The sequence below is a fragment of the Taeniopygia guttata genome, chromosome 11 (genome assembly GCF_048771995.1).
Source record: "Taeniopygia guttata chromosome 11, bTaeGut7.mat, whole genome shotgun sequence".
Lineage (NCBI taxonomy): Eukaryota > Metazoa > Chordata > Aves > Passeriformes > Estrildidae > Taeniopygia > Taeniopygia guttata.
The window spans coordinates 12,380,420-12,396,543 of NC_133036.1; the positions used below are offsets into that span (position 1 = coordinate 12,380,420).

At 43.1% G+C, this 16,124-nt stretch overlaps 2 protein-coding genes across 6 annotated transcripts in view; both read left to right on the plus strand.

Moving 5' to 3' along the window:
• The window catches only part of AP1G1 (adaptor related protein complex 1 subunit gamma 1), a 34,770-nt gene extending 28,454 nt beyond the window's left edge, over positions 1–6,316 (plus strand). For both annotated transcript variants that reach the window (XM_002196907.6, XM_072934393.1), the window contains 6 exons: positions 152–293; positions 859–985; positions 1,436–1,531; positions 1,759–1,919; positions 2,905–3,003; positions 5,072–6,316. In XM_002196907.6, coding sequence (XP_002196943.1) covers positions 152–293; positions 859–985; positions 1,436–1,531; positions 1,759–1,919; positions 2,905–3,003; positions 5,072–5,173 — 727 coding nt within the window. In that variant the 3' untranslated portion in view covers positions 5,174–6,316. The remainder of the gene's footprint in view (positions 1–151; positions 294–858; positions 986–1,435; positions 1,532–1,758; positions 1,920–2,904; positions 3,004–5,071) is intronic.
• A 3,125-nt stretch (positions 6,317–9,441) lies between these two features.
• PHLPP2 (PH domain and leucine rich repeat protein phosphatase 2) overlaps positions 9,442–16,124 on the plus strand; it is a 37,637-nt gene continuing 30,954 nt past the window's right edge. For 3 of the 4 annotated variants that reach the window (XR_012057763.1, XM_030282377.4, XM_030282378.4), the window contains exons 1-2: positions 9,826–10,033; positions 10,238–10,482. Coding sequence is in view for 2 of the 4 variants with exons in the window: in XM_030282377.4 (XP_030138237.4) it covers positions 9,902–10,033; positions 10,238–10,482 (377 nt within the window). In the remaining 2 variants the exon portion in view is untranslated. Of the gene's footprint in view, positions 9,697–9,825; positions 10,034–10,237; positions 10,483–16,124 lie in introns of those variants that run through there. The other variant, XM_072934390.1, reaches the window with a different exon arrangement.

Sequence of the window (16,124 nt, forward strand, 5' to 3'; positions counted from 1 at the left end):
ACCTCATACTGTCATGCAGTCTTACAGTTCCCCTGTGTTGGAGCTCAAGGGAAAAGGCAGGTTTTCCCATATATATCAGCTCTTGAATGTCTAAGTATTTGGATTGGGATCCAGGAAGATGGCACAGTGTAACTATGTCAGCTTCTTTCAGGCCAGCACTGCTTGAGAGAATGCCAGTAATGGAGAAAGTCACTACAAATGGCCCTGCTGAGATTGTACACACCAATGGAGAGACAGAGACAGCAGTACTGGAAACCAAACCTCCACCCTCTGGATTGCAGCCTGCTAACCAGGTAACAGAAACTGACCCAGGATAAATTTCCACTGCCTGTCAGACCACATTCCAGCCTGTGCCAACAGCAAGCTGAGGCCATCTCCCTCACCCTCTCTGCTTCTTTGAGGTGATTGCTGATGATTGTATCATTGCTCTGCTCTGATGGCTCTAATGTCCAAAACAGGTGTGTGGGACAGGTCATTGTAGGCTCAGGAGCAGGGTGGAATTGTATCAGTTAGTTATGGTGCTAATAATGCCAAGGTTGTGTGTTTGATCCCCTTATGGGCCATTCACTTTAGAGTTGGACTCAGTGATTCTTGTGGAACTCCCTTCCAACTCAGAATATTTTGTGATTCTCCAAGCTTAGTGTGCATGAACCTAGTCCTTCCCTATCTCTTGAGTCCCTCAAGCGTGGAAACTAGATTTCTTGTGGGGCATGGCATCACAGTGAAACTAAGAACCCCTCTAACTGGCCTTCAGCTCTGGTGGTCTTCAGTTTGAGATCAAATAGAACACACTGCATTTGCAAGGAAAAGTAGCAGAACGTTGAATATATATAAGTATTACATCCACTCTCTCATTAGGCAAATGATTTATTGGACTTGTTGGGGGGAAGTGATATAACACCTGTAATTCCCACTGCACCTACAAGGGAGCCAGCCTCTGCTGGTGGGGAGCTGCTTGACCTCCTGGGAGACCTCAACCTAACAGGTGAGCAGGCTGCATTTCTTAGACATCTACATTCTCATCCCTGGGATGGGATGAGGGTTGGGCTACTTCTTCATTGTCTTTTAAGTCCTAGTTCTTACACTTACTCTTACCAAGATCCATATTAGTGTACAGGTGGGAGGCAGGGAATCAAGTCATGGGTTGATTCTACATGATTAGCTGGTGAGACTTGAGCATTTTCACACCTGAGTCTGGGAATGCTGTGAGCCTTTCCAGAGAGGACTGTGGGATGTGAGGAATTATTTCCATCTGAATACTTGCCAGTGCAAGAAGAGCCAGTTCTTGAAAGTAAAGAAGGGGAGGATGACAACACAGGTGATTTATAGAGCTTTATGTAAAGAAATACAAAATGCAGCAGTCAGTCTTTGGCAAAGGAGTAATTACTCTTCATTTCCTGATAGCAAAGTATTAATCCTTCAACATTTCTTGTAGGTTCTCCAGTATTTGCCCCTGCACCCCAGATAGCACAACCTCCGTTCCTGCTCGATGGACTTACATCTCAGCCTCTCTTCAATGATATTTCTGCAGGTTAGGGACATTGTAAATCCTTTGCCTGAAGTGCCCCAACACCTAACTAGAAGAGGAAACAAGAAATAGTTAAAAAAAAAAAAGGCAATTTGAAAGTGTGCCATAGATACTGGAGCCCAAGGGGGTGTGTTTAATTTTCAGAAGAGTCTGGGGTAAAGTAAGTGTATACTATGATGTTGAGAATGATCTCCAGATTCTGTACGTCTGCTGCTTTTTGTTTCCTACAGGAATCCCCTCCATTACTGCATACAACAAGAATGGGCTTAAGATTGACTTCACCTTTGAGAGGTCGAACACCAACCCTAGTGTCACTGTAATCACGATACAGGCCTCCAACAGCACAGAGCTGGATATGACAGATTTTGTTTTCCAAGCTGCAGTACCAAAGGTAGAGCCACTTAAGGCAGCTACAGTGAGAAGTTGAAGGGCCACTTGCAAACACTTCCTAATTAGTAGATAGAAACTTGCAAGGTAAACAAGGCTGAGAACTATTCCAGGTTTCTCTTAGTGCGCAGTTAGGTCATGTCTTTCCAGTCTGAAAGTATATGTTGTAAATGCAATAGAACACAGATTCCAATCAAATTGGACCACTTCTGCTTCGACAAAATAGTGTTTTTAAATCACCACTTTCTAGAAAAATGTCTAAACCTCAGGTGAAAAAAAAACATTTGGGTCAAAACCAGTATTTTGGAGACACTAATCATACTCTCTATTCTTATTTTCTAAGAAATATACTGTGTTCTTTGGAGCTATGAATACATGAAAGAGAGAATCTTTCAAAGCTATTAGTTGCTTATAAAAATTTAAATGAGTCACAATATGGTGATTAATGGCATTCATCATTTACGGAAGTTAATTGTTTCCCCTTGCACTCAGCTGCAGCACAAAATGTGAGTGGCAGATATTGCCTAGTTTATAGCAGAGCAGACTATTGAAGCAGCATGTGACTGGAATGCTCTCCAAACTTGGGGGAAAGTGCTTTCACTTCTAGAAATTAGTATTCCTCTAACTTGGATTCAGGTAGGTTTTATACCTGCCATAGGAAGGAATCAGGGAAAGAACCGTCCTCCTGAAGTTACAGGTGTGCTGACTGTTCCTCTTGAGTGCAACGGAAGCAAGCATTGCTGCTGATCTTGGTGCACTGCAGTAAGCACTCGCCTCCTATTATTTGTGTTACCTGGATCCTACTTGTATAGAAAACAGGTGGGCCAGTGATTGTGTTGTTCTTAGGGAACAAGAAGATAGGGAATTCAAGAACTGATTATTCAAGGCCAGAAACCAAACTTTTAATTTTACGTGCTTTCTTTCAGTGCAAAGAAGTCACTTCTTACTTGATCACTCATCAAATTGTTTTCTTTTTGCCCTATTTTCAGACATTCCAGCTGCAGCTTCTGTCTCCCAGCAGCAGTGTCATCCCTGCATTTAATTCTGGGACCATCACACAGGTCATTAAAGTCCTGAATCCACAGAAGGTGAGTGATTCCAAGAAGAATTGTTGAAGATACTGTCTTGTAATCATTCATTTAATGCCTGTCAGGGGTTCATCTCTGATGAGTGGTAGGGATTGATGGTAGTGAATGATACGTTTTTCATGGCAGTCACTTTGGTTAGAGTTAGGAAAAAGTTATGAAAAACACACGAGGTTCTGGACACAGGTTTGGTCTTCTGTTTGGTTATACTGCTAAAACATTTTATTAGCTTTGCTACCTTGAAGTCATTCATGTCTTGCATCACAGTGGTGGTTAAGTTTTCAAATGGCCAGAGGAGTTTAACCTAGTGCTTCTGTGGGTTGTAACAGTGATGTTTGGAAGGCAAGCATCTTTACACGTAAAGATATTCAGCATTTGTTCTTGCTATCTGCAGTGGTGTTATTGAAATATTTTTACACAAAAAAGCAGCTTGATCCGTATTCTTAAAATTGTTAAGTGGTCTCATTTGTTTTTAATGTGATGAGTGTAATTTTAAATAGTTGATGGAAAGAATCTTTAGATGTGATGTAATTCCATTTGTTTTACAGCCTTCAGAGAGAGGCTTCAAGACTGGGACACAACAGACTTGAGGGGAGGGAGGGATGTGGCCCACATTTCCTCTTAAGAGGGTCTGCAAGAGCTCAGATGGCATGAGAAAGAAAAATAAAATTGAGATCATACTTCTTCCTTTGAAACAGCCTTATGATCCTAAATGACTCTAGGAATTTAAATCATCTAAAGCTTTTCATAGGTTAAAACTGATGTACTGCTCTAGATGTAAAGTGTTTCTGCTAGATTGATGTGCAAGTGAGAAAACAATTCACAAATTTCAGCTCAAGTTTCACTGAATGTCAGTCTTCTAGTGCATAGTTTTTGTGGTTTCCATGCATCTCCCTTTATTTCCATGTAGTTTGCTCACCTCTGCCTATATTAAGCACAAGACTATTCTGTGTCTTATATACATCTGATACCAGTTTCTCTGTGATGCTGTAGAGCACCTTTCAAAGATCACCTTGAAAGTTAATTTCTGAACTTTGGAGGATTTAGGTGTTTTCCTGTAATTTGCCAAAATGGGATCTGCAAGGTGAAACACACCTAGGGTAGTGGCATGCTTTCTTGTAGGAATGCCACAACTCCTAGGAACACTTCAGAGTACAGAGGTGCAAAATAAAGCCATCATGCTGGATTGAAATTAATGGCTAGCTTTCCAAAATGCCAAATAAACCAAAAAGTGACAGTGATTGTGTTGATCTGTTAGTCATAAAGCATAACTTCTTTATCCTAAGCCACATTGAAGCAGTCATTGTCTTCTTTTTTTCCCTCTGCTATCCCTTTTGTGTATTTGCCTGTAGGTATGGAGAAAAGGGACAGAAATAGTCAACTTTTGGCTTTTTGTTTTTGGATTTTTTAAGAGAGAGAATAGGGAGCCTGACTGGAGTATTCTGTATTCTAGCTGTTTTTAAGGGCCACCTAGTATCTGAGTGACAGCCAAATGACAGTGTAAAGTGACCTCTGAGTTATTACATCATTTAGTTACAGCAGAAGGGAATGTTCTTGGAGATTTTTTTTCCAGTCTTTCATAGGCTATTTCCTTCACAGTGCTGCTGAGCTGTGCAGTACTTGAAGTTGCCAGACTGCTGCATTGAGTGGATGGCCCATCTCTCCCTGCAAGTCCAAGTGCAGTGCAGCAGAGTACAGATCTGCCACCTGCTTTCTTCTGTTGTTAACTGGAATTTGAAAGCAGTTAATTTTGTATTTAAGGACTTCACTGCTTGCAAGAGCAGGGCCAATGCAGACACAAACATGGGTAGAAGCTGTGCTGTAACTTTTCTAAGAGCTTGTACCTGATCTGAGAACTGCAGTGACCAATGAATGTCCCACCAGATGGAGCATTTATCTGCAGTGTCATAGCTCACCCTGCACATACACCCAGCAAGCTCTCTTGGTCAGAAAAAGTCTGTGTTGAGTATTTATGGGGTGGGGGAGGGGAACTGAATGAAGTGGGAGTCTCTAACCTTTAATGAAGATCTGAATTAGTTTTGTTTGTTTGTTTCCCCCTTTTCTCTTGTAGCAACAACTACGTATGCGGATCAAGTTAACATATAATCACAAGGGCTCAGCAATGCAGGATCTAGCAGAAGTCAACAACTTCCCCCCTCAGTCTTGGCAATGAGGCTCTGGCACCATTCTTATTCTCATCCCACCCAATCAAAAGAACTCTGGGAAGAAGGTTGTGATCCGTGGCAATCCCCCAAACTGCACCATGGGCACGGGGAACAAAAGAGATCTGCTGATGAGGAGGAATTTTCCTGAAGTGATTGCTGACTTTTAAGCATATCTGTTAAGATTAATCTCGTCTCCTCTGCTGATGAGGCTGTTGGCTTGTGGAGGCTACTGTGCACTCCCTCACACATGCATTCACAGCCTGAAGCAACATTCCCTTCTCCCTTTCCCTACCCTCCTTCCCCCTCAAAAAGGAACACAGCCTGGTTGGAAGAGAAGTCTGGAATTTCTAGCAGGGAAACTTTCTTCTCTCTGCAGCAAGTGAGCAGTTGCTCCTTCTTTCTGCTGTCTTTTTTTCCCTGGGGTGGGTAAGGTGTGTTGTCATTAATTTCTAGCTGGATTCCTTTAGGCATTTTCATCTGGGACTCAGATGGGGTCTTGGGGAAGAGGAAGGCTGCCCTTCCTCTTTCTTCTTGTATCCCCTAGGTCTTAAGGGGCTGCAGGCTTCTTATGACCTACTCAGTGCATTATTGTATACACGCACTTCTTAGTTATGTGCTGCATACTAAGAGCAAGTGAGGCCTTTGGAGTTCATCTGCAAACCTGGAACACAGTGCAGGAGAAGAGGTGCTGGTAAGAGTTGGTAAAATTGCTTCGGTGCTGTACTTGGAAATGAAGCCCTTACATCTGATTTTTCTTTCCTTCCATCAGTAAGCACAGCCATGCAGATTCAGAGTCTTCTGTAGCTTCCCCAGAAAGTGAAGTGAGTTGTGAGAGAGGTAGAGATAAAAGGAGCAGCTGGTTTTCTACCACATACTGTTTCAGTGTCTTTCAACCTGTTAATTGTGGTTTATGGGTAGAAAAGACACATTCAATTTTGTAGATCAGTTTTTGGGCAAGGACTTTTGCTCCTGCTGGGAGACTTATCAGAGACTGCTGCGAAATTGCTCTTCCTGGTTATTCCAGAACTTCTCCCCAATTTTATTTCCAGAGCCTGTTGTAGACACCCTGGGTTCCATTTGAGTTACTTCTGACTGGGATATTTGTGTTGTATCTGTAATATTGGCACTGAAATAAAGACCATGCAGTTAAAGAGACCTTTTCCCATTTTTTTTTACTTAGTTGATCCTTACTCCCCTTTCAGAATTAATGTGCCAGTTCACATTCAGACTGAAAGTAACTTAAGTGTGTTTTGAATGGAAGCCAGTTGTTTTGAGTATTTGGATCCAAAGATGCAAGGTCTGGTTGGTACCCCTCTGAGCTCACAGAAAGCTGTGTTCAAGGATGTCCCTGCAGGAACTCCTGGGAGGTGGTGCAGTTCTGGGCAGTCTCTAGCAGATGATGTGTAAGACAGACAAAAGCACAGTGTGACAAACTTCAGACGTTCAGTGCTCTTTAGCATATATCTTAGGTCTTCATTTTTGAGTGTGCTGGTAAGCTGAAGGTTGGGCACTTCTGCTTCAGTTCTGTTCTAGGGCTTTCCAAGTCATTGAGTGCTCTGAGCACAAGCTTAGACATAGCTTCTTGTGTCCACAGAAGAGCTAACACTGAGCTCCAGAACTTGACAAAAATATTGCAAGAGTGATCCACAGTGTACTTAGGGAAAACTGAAGACCTATTCTGCCCTTGAATTGTGAGCAGGAGGCCACTGAGGGTTGTTCAGTCCTGTCTGGTCTTAACTGCATTAAGCAATATAATGTAGGACTGACACTAATTTAAGTGCTGGTTCATGTGTAGTGGAGTAAATTTATCTTCTCTTGAAAGATAAGAAAGGTATTTTTGCTACCTTACTGACTGAACTGGTTTGGGCCTTTGGATTAGCAAAGAGGTTTTTTCTCCTGAAACTGGCATCAGTGTAGGGTTATAAAATCTAGAAGAACAATGTACGATTTCCTTAAAATTGACTTTGGGTTGTAGTAGGGTCATGCCTTGGCTATCAATGGAGTGATATATCCTGTGCTTAGTTGGAAGCATCATGAAGCAGGCAGTTTTGCAGAAAATTGCTGAATCAGGGTCCATTTCTGGTGCTGAGCATTTAGCTTAATCGTTTTCACTGCAGTTGTGGTTATTCATTGCCCCACTAGCTCAAACTCAATGTTGAAGACTGAGCATGTTAAATCCATACCCCAGTGAGCTCTGAGAGTGTCCCAGGTAAAAAGCTAATGGGAAGTCTTTGCCTTGGTTCCTGAACTCCTCATAAGCTCTACCATTCTCTTCACAGAGTTGTACATGATCACTCGTACTGAAAGCCAGCATGCCTCGCTCTCCCTTTGGCTTTGCTGGGAAAGAGCACTGGTACAGGAAATTAGATGGGAAGGAAGAAGAAAATGGTCTCTCGCCTGGCCAGTTTTTTGCAGCAGAGTTGGGAACAGTGTATGTTATCCCTCTTGTCATGCTTGTTTTCTGTCCCCTAGAGCAGCTGTCCATCTCTGGTAAGCTTGCAAGGTGAATTCTTTGTGTTCTTGGCTCCTTCAGCCACCCTTGCACTGTGTTTGTGGGGAAATGGGCATTTCGTCCTGTATTTGAGTCAAGCTGGAGGAGGCCATGCGTGTACCCAAAATACATTTTGCATGAAGCCATCCCTTGGCTATGACGTTCTCCTTTGTAGCAGCCAAACATTCCTGTTGTCCTTGGAGCTCTCCCCTCCTCACTAAGGGATGGATGCTGACATTGTACAAGAAGGAAGGCCAGGCTTCACACTTCCCCTCTCTGCAATACCAGATAATGCTGCTTGCTCCTTGACCTCCATGTGCATTTCAAGCTCTGTGCTGCTGTGGTTTTCCTCTGGAGTGTACTCGCACCTCTGAGGCACTCCAAGCATACGCTGAGTCCTCTTCCTGCTGGTTGAATGCAACTATTCTTACAGGTCTGGTTAACGTTTTCCTTGCTTCAGTGTAAGGGGGATATAAAGGCAGCAAGATACGGACCTCATGGCTAATCTTACTAGTATCTGCATGGGAGGCTTTGGAACTGGGAAACACTGGATGTCTGGTTTTTTTTCAAGTGAATGTATTTTGAGTCAAAAAATGACAGAAACAATAGTGGCCATAATGGGCCTGAAGGGGGAGGAGACATGGAAAGGTCCTTAAAGTCAACTTTGTCCCGGTCTTGATGGCACAAAATATGGCCTTGAACAACTAAATGAAGCAATAGCAGTGAGGGGACTGTCTTTACAGTACCTTGGATCTATAACTCAGAAGATACTGAAGCACCTGGGAAAGGTACTAGTGCCTTGGCTAAGGCCGGTACTAGCTATGGGCCGCAGCAGCAGTGACACTGGTGCACTTCTATGTGTTCCTTTTCTACTTGGAGGCTGTGAGGGAAGGAGCTGCTGGACTTCTTCCCTTTTAACTTTCACTCTACTCCTGTATAATCCTTTTTATTTTGTGATGTTGTAATTTAAATTTTACACAGAACCCCATCCCACCTCTTTGACAGTATAGAGAAAAAAAAGGCAAACAAAAGTTACTAAAATACAAACCCCCAACAAAGCCACCAAATTTTAAGTGAAAAACATGCCATTTGAGGCAGGGCACCTGTTGCCACTCAAAATTCTGGAGACCTATTTTTGAGATGTGAAAAATTTAATTAAATGCTGAGTCACAGGTGAGTGAGGAGCTTAACAAATGTAAGCATTTACATGGGATGCATTAGACTTCTGCTGTGTGTATTGTCTTTTGGTTGAAACAAATTATGAAGTGACTAATAAAATGAGACGATATTCAATGATTTAAAATCGCCTTGTTGCTTTCTGCCAGTACAGTGGGATAAAATGTTTTGATTCTTAATGTTTGGCCATGGCAATGTCAGATGATGCCAAATAACATGGCCATGTTTTGAAAAAACTTTACAGGAAATTTTGGAGCCCAAGATGAGTGGACAGTTGCAAAGCACTTGAGCAGTTCCTGTGGAATACCATCCTGAGTGAGACCATGTTAGTTACGAGCAGCAATGTTTGTCCAGGTGCTAGAAAGGCGTGGTGGGATCTGAACACAACTAATATGTTTGGAGCCTGCTCTGGGAGCTTGTTAAAAGACCCCTTTCATACTCCTCGTGACTTTTGGATAAGGATTGTCACCATATCTCTCTCACCACATGTGCCTGCTTTGTGTTTTAGTCACAGTCACATTTCACTAGATGATCTTTCACGTCTTTTCAAACGTGTAATTTTACTGTGGGGAAGGTGGGAGGCTTTTTTTAGTGTTCTTGATCCTTGAGGCAGAAGCAGTGGCTGCCCTGAATAATACCCAAATTCTTGCAAACTGTAATGATGATGTCATTGGTGGATGATGACGTCACTAGTAGTTAATGACATTATTAGTAGCAGCCACTAGTTAAGACTGGCAGAGCTTACGAGATGGACCTGCAGGGCAGCAGGAGCATGGTGCTGTTCGGCTGCTGAGCAGCGTACCTCAGCTGCGGGGCGCCGATGGTGACACACGCTGGAGCTGTGCGGAGGGCGAGCGGTGACAGGTGCGTTTGCAGCGTTCGCGTGAGCTTTGCCTTCTCCCCGCCCGGCTGGCGAGCGGCTCACACTCGTACCTCTCGCTGGTGCAAGACACGGACACGAGCCCGGAGCTCCCGGCGGTGCCGCCGGCCCTGGGGCGGGGCCTGCGCCGGACGGGCCGCGCGCTTCCGGGGCGGGCCGCGGAGGCCCGGGGTGCCGGCCTGGCCGGCGATGGGGGAGGCCGGGCCGGGTGCCGGGCCGGGGCCCAGGGCGGCGCAGGAGCCCGAGGAGGACGAGGCGGCCGCGCCGGGCGCCACACGAGGGTGCCGGGCCGGATCCCGCGGCGGCATCCGGGTGCTGAAGGTGAGGAGGAGACCGAGGCCTCCCCCGCTCCGGGCGACTCGGTGGGGTGGGGGGTAGTCGGCTGCGGGACGCCGGGGACACTTGCCCGCTGCGAGCTTGGTCTTTCCCATGCCAGTGGCTGCCGCTTGTGCGGAGCGGGCCAGTGCGGGCCGGGTCGGAGCGGCCGCAGGCGCTGCTGACGCTCGGGTCTGGGCTGCCTTGCAGAGGAACGCCAAGCGCACCGGGAGCAGGAGCTACCAGAGCAGCAGTCGGGTTGGTTCCCGTGAGAGGACCTGGCTGAAAGGGGATGCTCGACGAGGCTGCGTGTATGTTTATGGGAGAGACTCAGCAGCTGCAGCTCCTTCGGACTTGCACCTGGTCCTCTGCACGGTGGACACCCAAGCCGCGGAGATCTGTGACGGAGAAGGGAGGAAAAACCTCTTTTTGCAGCTTCATGGAGACCTGGTCAGGTGAGGGCCGAGAAAGGATAAACCTGACTGCAAAATGTTTTGTATAGTTTTGCGAGGCTCTGTTCGCCGTGTCCCTATGCCTGTTGTGAGGGCAGGTAGGGAGCAGGTAGAGGTAGTAGCTGGCAGTCAGGTACAGCCTTGAGTCATGCACTTCATAAAAATTAGGTAGTGGTGAAATAGAGGTTACACACCTCGTAGTTATGTGTTTTAACAGGGAGAGTTTGGCTATTGCTCCAACCAGAAATATGTCCTCATTTTCTGAGTAGAGGTACCTGTTCATATATTTCTTTAGTATGTTCTGTGTTATGGGGATTTTAGCATCTGGACAATCTCATCTATTTAAGAGGCTGTAAACAGTTACTTTGAGTCAGCAAAAGAAGTAAGGTGCTTTCACAATTATGTCATTTCATATTTACATGTGAGTAATTTTTTTTGCTGAGAAGGGTTGTCAGCTAAATAATTACAGGCAGATAGAAATTGTAGCAAGGGTTATATAAAGAAGGTTTAAGCATCAGATGCTACGTTTTATGCCGGAAGTCAATTTAGGCTGAAAATAGATGGCTCAGGGTTTTATGTGTGCGAACTTTGTGCTGTGACTGTGTTATGGACTCGTCTCCGTTTAGAAGCTCCCATTCAGTTTGTTAGGATTTAAACTTTGCACTGATTCTTCCAGGCTTAAGATGCAGTTATAAAATTACCACTCCTGTTCTCAGGGGCAAATAATTGCTGCAATCTCCTTACTTAAAGGTTAGACAGAGGTAGTAGCTGGATTTTTGATAGTAAAATGAAGGTTACAGGTCGCATGTGTCCAAATCTTAAAACTGTGATGTATGTTTGCTCTGCAATGGGGTGGGAATGCTAGTGGTGGGAGATGCAGAGAGAACAGGACGTGTTTAAAACTGAGTTTTGGAAAAGATTATTTACAACCATATGCCTGGTCAGGGTTACAGGAATTAGGGATGGATTAGTTAGAAACACTGTATGAGAACAGATGGACACTTGAACACTGCCACTGAAGCAGCTGACAACCTGTTTGTTGCTTGAAAAATTTGCAAGGAAGTTGGCATATTTTGGACCCTAATAGCGAGCAGATTTTCCAGCAATTTTTAAGGAAGAGCAGAGCCATTTGTGCAGATCATGAAAAAAATTAGGTAAAGCTTGTAGATGTTTTCAGAGAGATACATTTTGACTATTTTTAGCTTTTGAAGTGGCTTTTGCATTTGAATTCTTTTCAACCTCTCTTTTCTTATGCTAGCTAGCTGTGCCTGTCTTTGATTTGTGGCAGATTTTGCACTAGATTAGCAAATTGGATCTGCTGTTAGCCTTTTGGAAGTAAGTACTGAGCTATAAATTATTACTTCCCACTCCTTTTGCCTCTTGGTATGTCTAAGACTTGGCCAAGATTTGTCATAAGTTTTGTGAAGAGTTCTTGGTTATGATGTGTCTGTTCCTGGTAGTTTTCAGAGTGTGTTTGTCACAGAAGAGATCCTTGAAATACTTCCCACTGGAGTTGTTCTTGGTAGGGAAGTGGGAGTTACCAGTATTGCTTCAGTAACACCTGTGTTAGTAGCAGGAATCGGGCCTGAGTGGTATCTACTTGCATGTCCATGGGAAGATGATAGAGTGCTCAAGATTATCCTCATGCCCTGTTGAGATAATTCCTTCCTCAAACAAACTTTACCAATTACTTTAATAATATGTTCACTATACAAATTACTTTGTTAAATATCTGATCACATCTTACCATAACTACCTGCCTCTCCCAGACAGTTCTGAATTCTTCGCCCTTTTAATATCAGCAGGTGAGTTTCTTTCCAGAGCACAGCAGACGTTAGTTTGACACCTGACTTGGAAGACTGAAAGCTGTATGGAGGAATAGTAGAAGCGTATTCAGTCTGAATATTCAGCAATGTCCTTGTGATCATTCTGTTTCCTTTTCAATTCAGTTTCTGACTTCAAGTCAATTTCTGTAAGAATTTTTTCTCCACAATGCACCTCATGGATCTTTAGCTTTCTGCTAGGCAGAATCTTTCTTTATGGTTGTATCCCTTCATATCCAGAAATTGTATCTTCCTGCAGAGGGAAGGGTTAGACAAGAATTGCACAGCTACCTTCTTTGCTCTGGATGCCGCTCAAAAAAAATTTAAGCTTCCAAGATTTGAAAACTTGACCCTTACTTATGGAGAGCTACAGTTGCAACAAGAATGAAACTGAAACTGTTGCTCCTTCTTTTTGTCTTTTCTGTCTCCTTAAGTCTTTGCACCTGTGCTCCAGAGAGCTTCTGTGAGCAGAGGAAGTATTCCGTCCCTGATGTGTGATGCTGCTGAGGATGTGATGGGGTGTTTGTGCCAGATCGCAGCTGCTGTGACAGCTGCGTGTTCTCACATGTGCAGTGTTCAGAGCTTATTGTGTTTGGTACAGGATGAGTTTGTGCAGTTCTAATGTGAGCTGATGCCAGTTTGGGTTTCACACCTCATTGCTTTCTCTTGAAAGGAAAGTGTATTTTTCTACTGCACTTTAGCTGTTACTTCTGGAATCTGTCAGACTTGACCAAATTAGTGAAGAAATTCCATATGGAAACTGCCATTCCATGTACAGGTTTTGATTTTCCTTTTGCTGGCCTGTCCAGGGTTTTCTTAGTGAATCATGTGGCACTTGATGAGAACTTGGAGCAGTAATCCATTCCTCCAGGTCTCCAAACTGTCTCCAAGAGCACTCAGGGAACTGTTCCCTTTCTCAGTATAAGCATGGTCCATAAGCAATGGGCTGGTTTGCTCCTGACTTTATTTACAGACCCTGTGAGTGTTGTTAGTCACATACCTGGTTCTGCCCTGGTGTTCCTCAGTCACAGGTCCAGCACACAGCAAAGTGCCAGAAGGCAATCAGACACCCTTTCCACCATGTCTTCATGACTAAAATACCTAACCCTGAGCTCTGCTTCCTCTGCAGAGTGGCCAGACATTGCCTCCTGTGACTTTTTGGGTGTAGATCTTTCTCTAAACTCAAAACTCTCTTGCCAGATAGTGAGGTTTGAACAACTTGTGATGTTTTACAGACAGCTTCCAGAAATCAGAAGACTTTCTGGGAAGGTTTTTGTCCTGCAGCCACTGACCAGCAAACCTAGCTGATGCAATAGAATAAGCTAGTCATATGATTGGTTTTCAGATAGGAATGGTTCTATGGCACTAGAGGTACATTTGTAGAGGATTGGGCTTGATATTGCCACCAGTGTTCCTTTGTACATTGGTTTCAAAGAAATGAAACAAAACCAAAGGCATTGTGTTTGATGTCTTCAAAGAGCAAATCAGTTTCATGTATGTGGACAAGAAAGAAGGTTAAGGGTTTTTCAAATCAGCATTTTGAAACCCTGCAGTATTAATTCTTTATGAAGTATAAGATGAAAAAAAGCTGATGTCATCTCCAGAATGGTAAGTATGGTGCGATTGAGTATTCAGCTTTTTCAGGAGGGTAAGTCACAGCAATGTAACCCAGAGAGCATTGAGCAGCCTGTACAACTGTGACTTACTTGTTTTCATACAACACAAATTATTCCTCTATTTCATTACTTTTCTTCCTGAATTCTGATGTGCAGGTAGGTAGTTCAGTGTGCACACAAAAAAGCCTCAATTCATTCAGCAAGCAAATAGTAAAGTTTGAGAGTTTCTTTGGTTTTTTTCCTTGGGAAGTCTAGGTGCAGACTACTTGATATGCTATTTTTGTGAGTGGCACTCAAGCATTTAACATTCCTGAGCTATGGGTCATGTGCTGGAAAGGCTGTTTCCTGGCAAGCATAAGGCTTTAGTAGCAGAAGAATAGGAGTCTAGGGGTAGTCAAGGGAAACTTGGGCAACACAGTTGGAGATCCAGTCAAGTCTCTCATATTCTTGGATTCTATGCTGAAGGGTATACGCTATGTCAGGTGTACTGTATTGGACATCAGCATTGTTCAGTGCAATCTATTATTTATTCATTCATTCCAGTTTCTAATAGTTTGCCTGTTACAGGAGACAGATACACAGGTTTGTCACTTCTTGAGATGTATCTTGGTGACTCCAAAGGAGACCTGGATGACTAGGCACTTGTAAATGGTGCATGTTTTATGAAATCAGTCCTGCCTTAATTATTTGATGACATTTGTAAATGTCAGTAATAGTGGAAATACTCTGATATAATAATTTAAAACAATCGGAAATGTTCTTATTCTTAAGAAGAGGAAAGGCTTGGTGCATACAGCAATGAAATGTTTTTAAATTAAAAATTTAAATGTTTAAAAAAATTAAGACACACACTATAAATAATGTATGCAAATCAACAAAGTTTAGTGGAAAACAGGTTCTACTTAGCAAATTTGATCTTGACGCTTCGAAATTTCAAGCTTGGTTGCCAAAGGTATTAGTCATTCATTGCAGTGAGATGTTGGACTGGGCTCTGAGCCTGTTGAAGTCGAAGATGTCCCTGTCCATGGTGGGATGGTTGGAGTAGATGACCTTTAAAGGCCCTTCCTACCCCAAATGCCTGAGGTTCTGTGTTCTGATGTCATGGGGAGAAAAGCAATGCACAAACCAGTAAAACTCATTGGCTAATATCTTACGAACTGGAAACTGTTATTTGGCGTAAGAATCTTGTTTTGGGTGAGGAGCTGTGTGAAGGAAGAAATGTAAACTTCCCTTGTTCAGTTTGCGTTGTTAATAACCTGTGGCTAAAAAGTAAGAGCTCAGGAGGGCATGGATGGAGGGAGTGATGGGTACTGAGAAGTCAGTACAGCAGATTGCTCTAGATGGTTTAGCATGCAGTATTCCCTGGAAAACACTGCCTTTCAGTATCACTAGGTAGATTTATGTAAAAGACAAGTTTACTAAATACTGCAAAGGAGAGGAAGGAGGCCATAAGTTGTCAAAAGATGCAGTTCAGGAGGACTTGTGCATTGTAGGGACATGATTCTAGAGCAGGTTTAATGCAAGAACAGAAAAGTGTTTGAGTTGAACCAATGTGTATGTGTGGTTTTGTGAAGTCAGTGCATGGACAGAGGGAACAATCATTTTAGTGCTTACAGAGTAGGGATAAACTAAAAAAAATTGGTGGTAAAAATGCTTTTGAATCAAAGTAGACCCACTCTTCTACAAGAATAGTTTTAAAGGGATTTTGCGCCTTATATTGAAGAGGAAGTTTGAAATGTTTAGTGACATGGTTTATAAACTCCTGTTTAAAGAAGAGGTGACCATTGAGATCCAGTGACTGTAATCTGAAGCTAGGCACTTTTAGATTAAAAAAGGGGATTTTTTATGTTGGATACTGAGTAGACCATTGGAACAATGTATTTTTACTCCTACATAACGTTTTCAGTGCTTAATCTTTTACACTAATTTTTTTTTTTTCCTAAAATAAAACTTGTAATTTAGCAAGAAATCTGTTGTTTTTATTGAAGAAAATCACAATACAGGGTCCCTGGAAAAAGTGAGAAGAGAGGATCAGAAAACATGTTTTCCATTCTGAATATACTAAATCTGATGTTTCACAAGAACTTTCTCTTATTGCTGTTCATTCAAGCTAGCCACTGAGTGCTTCCTGTGTTCTGCCACAGTTCCAAAACATCCTTTTAAATATGCTAGTTGTGTTAACTTGCCAAAGCATAAGAATCTAGCC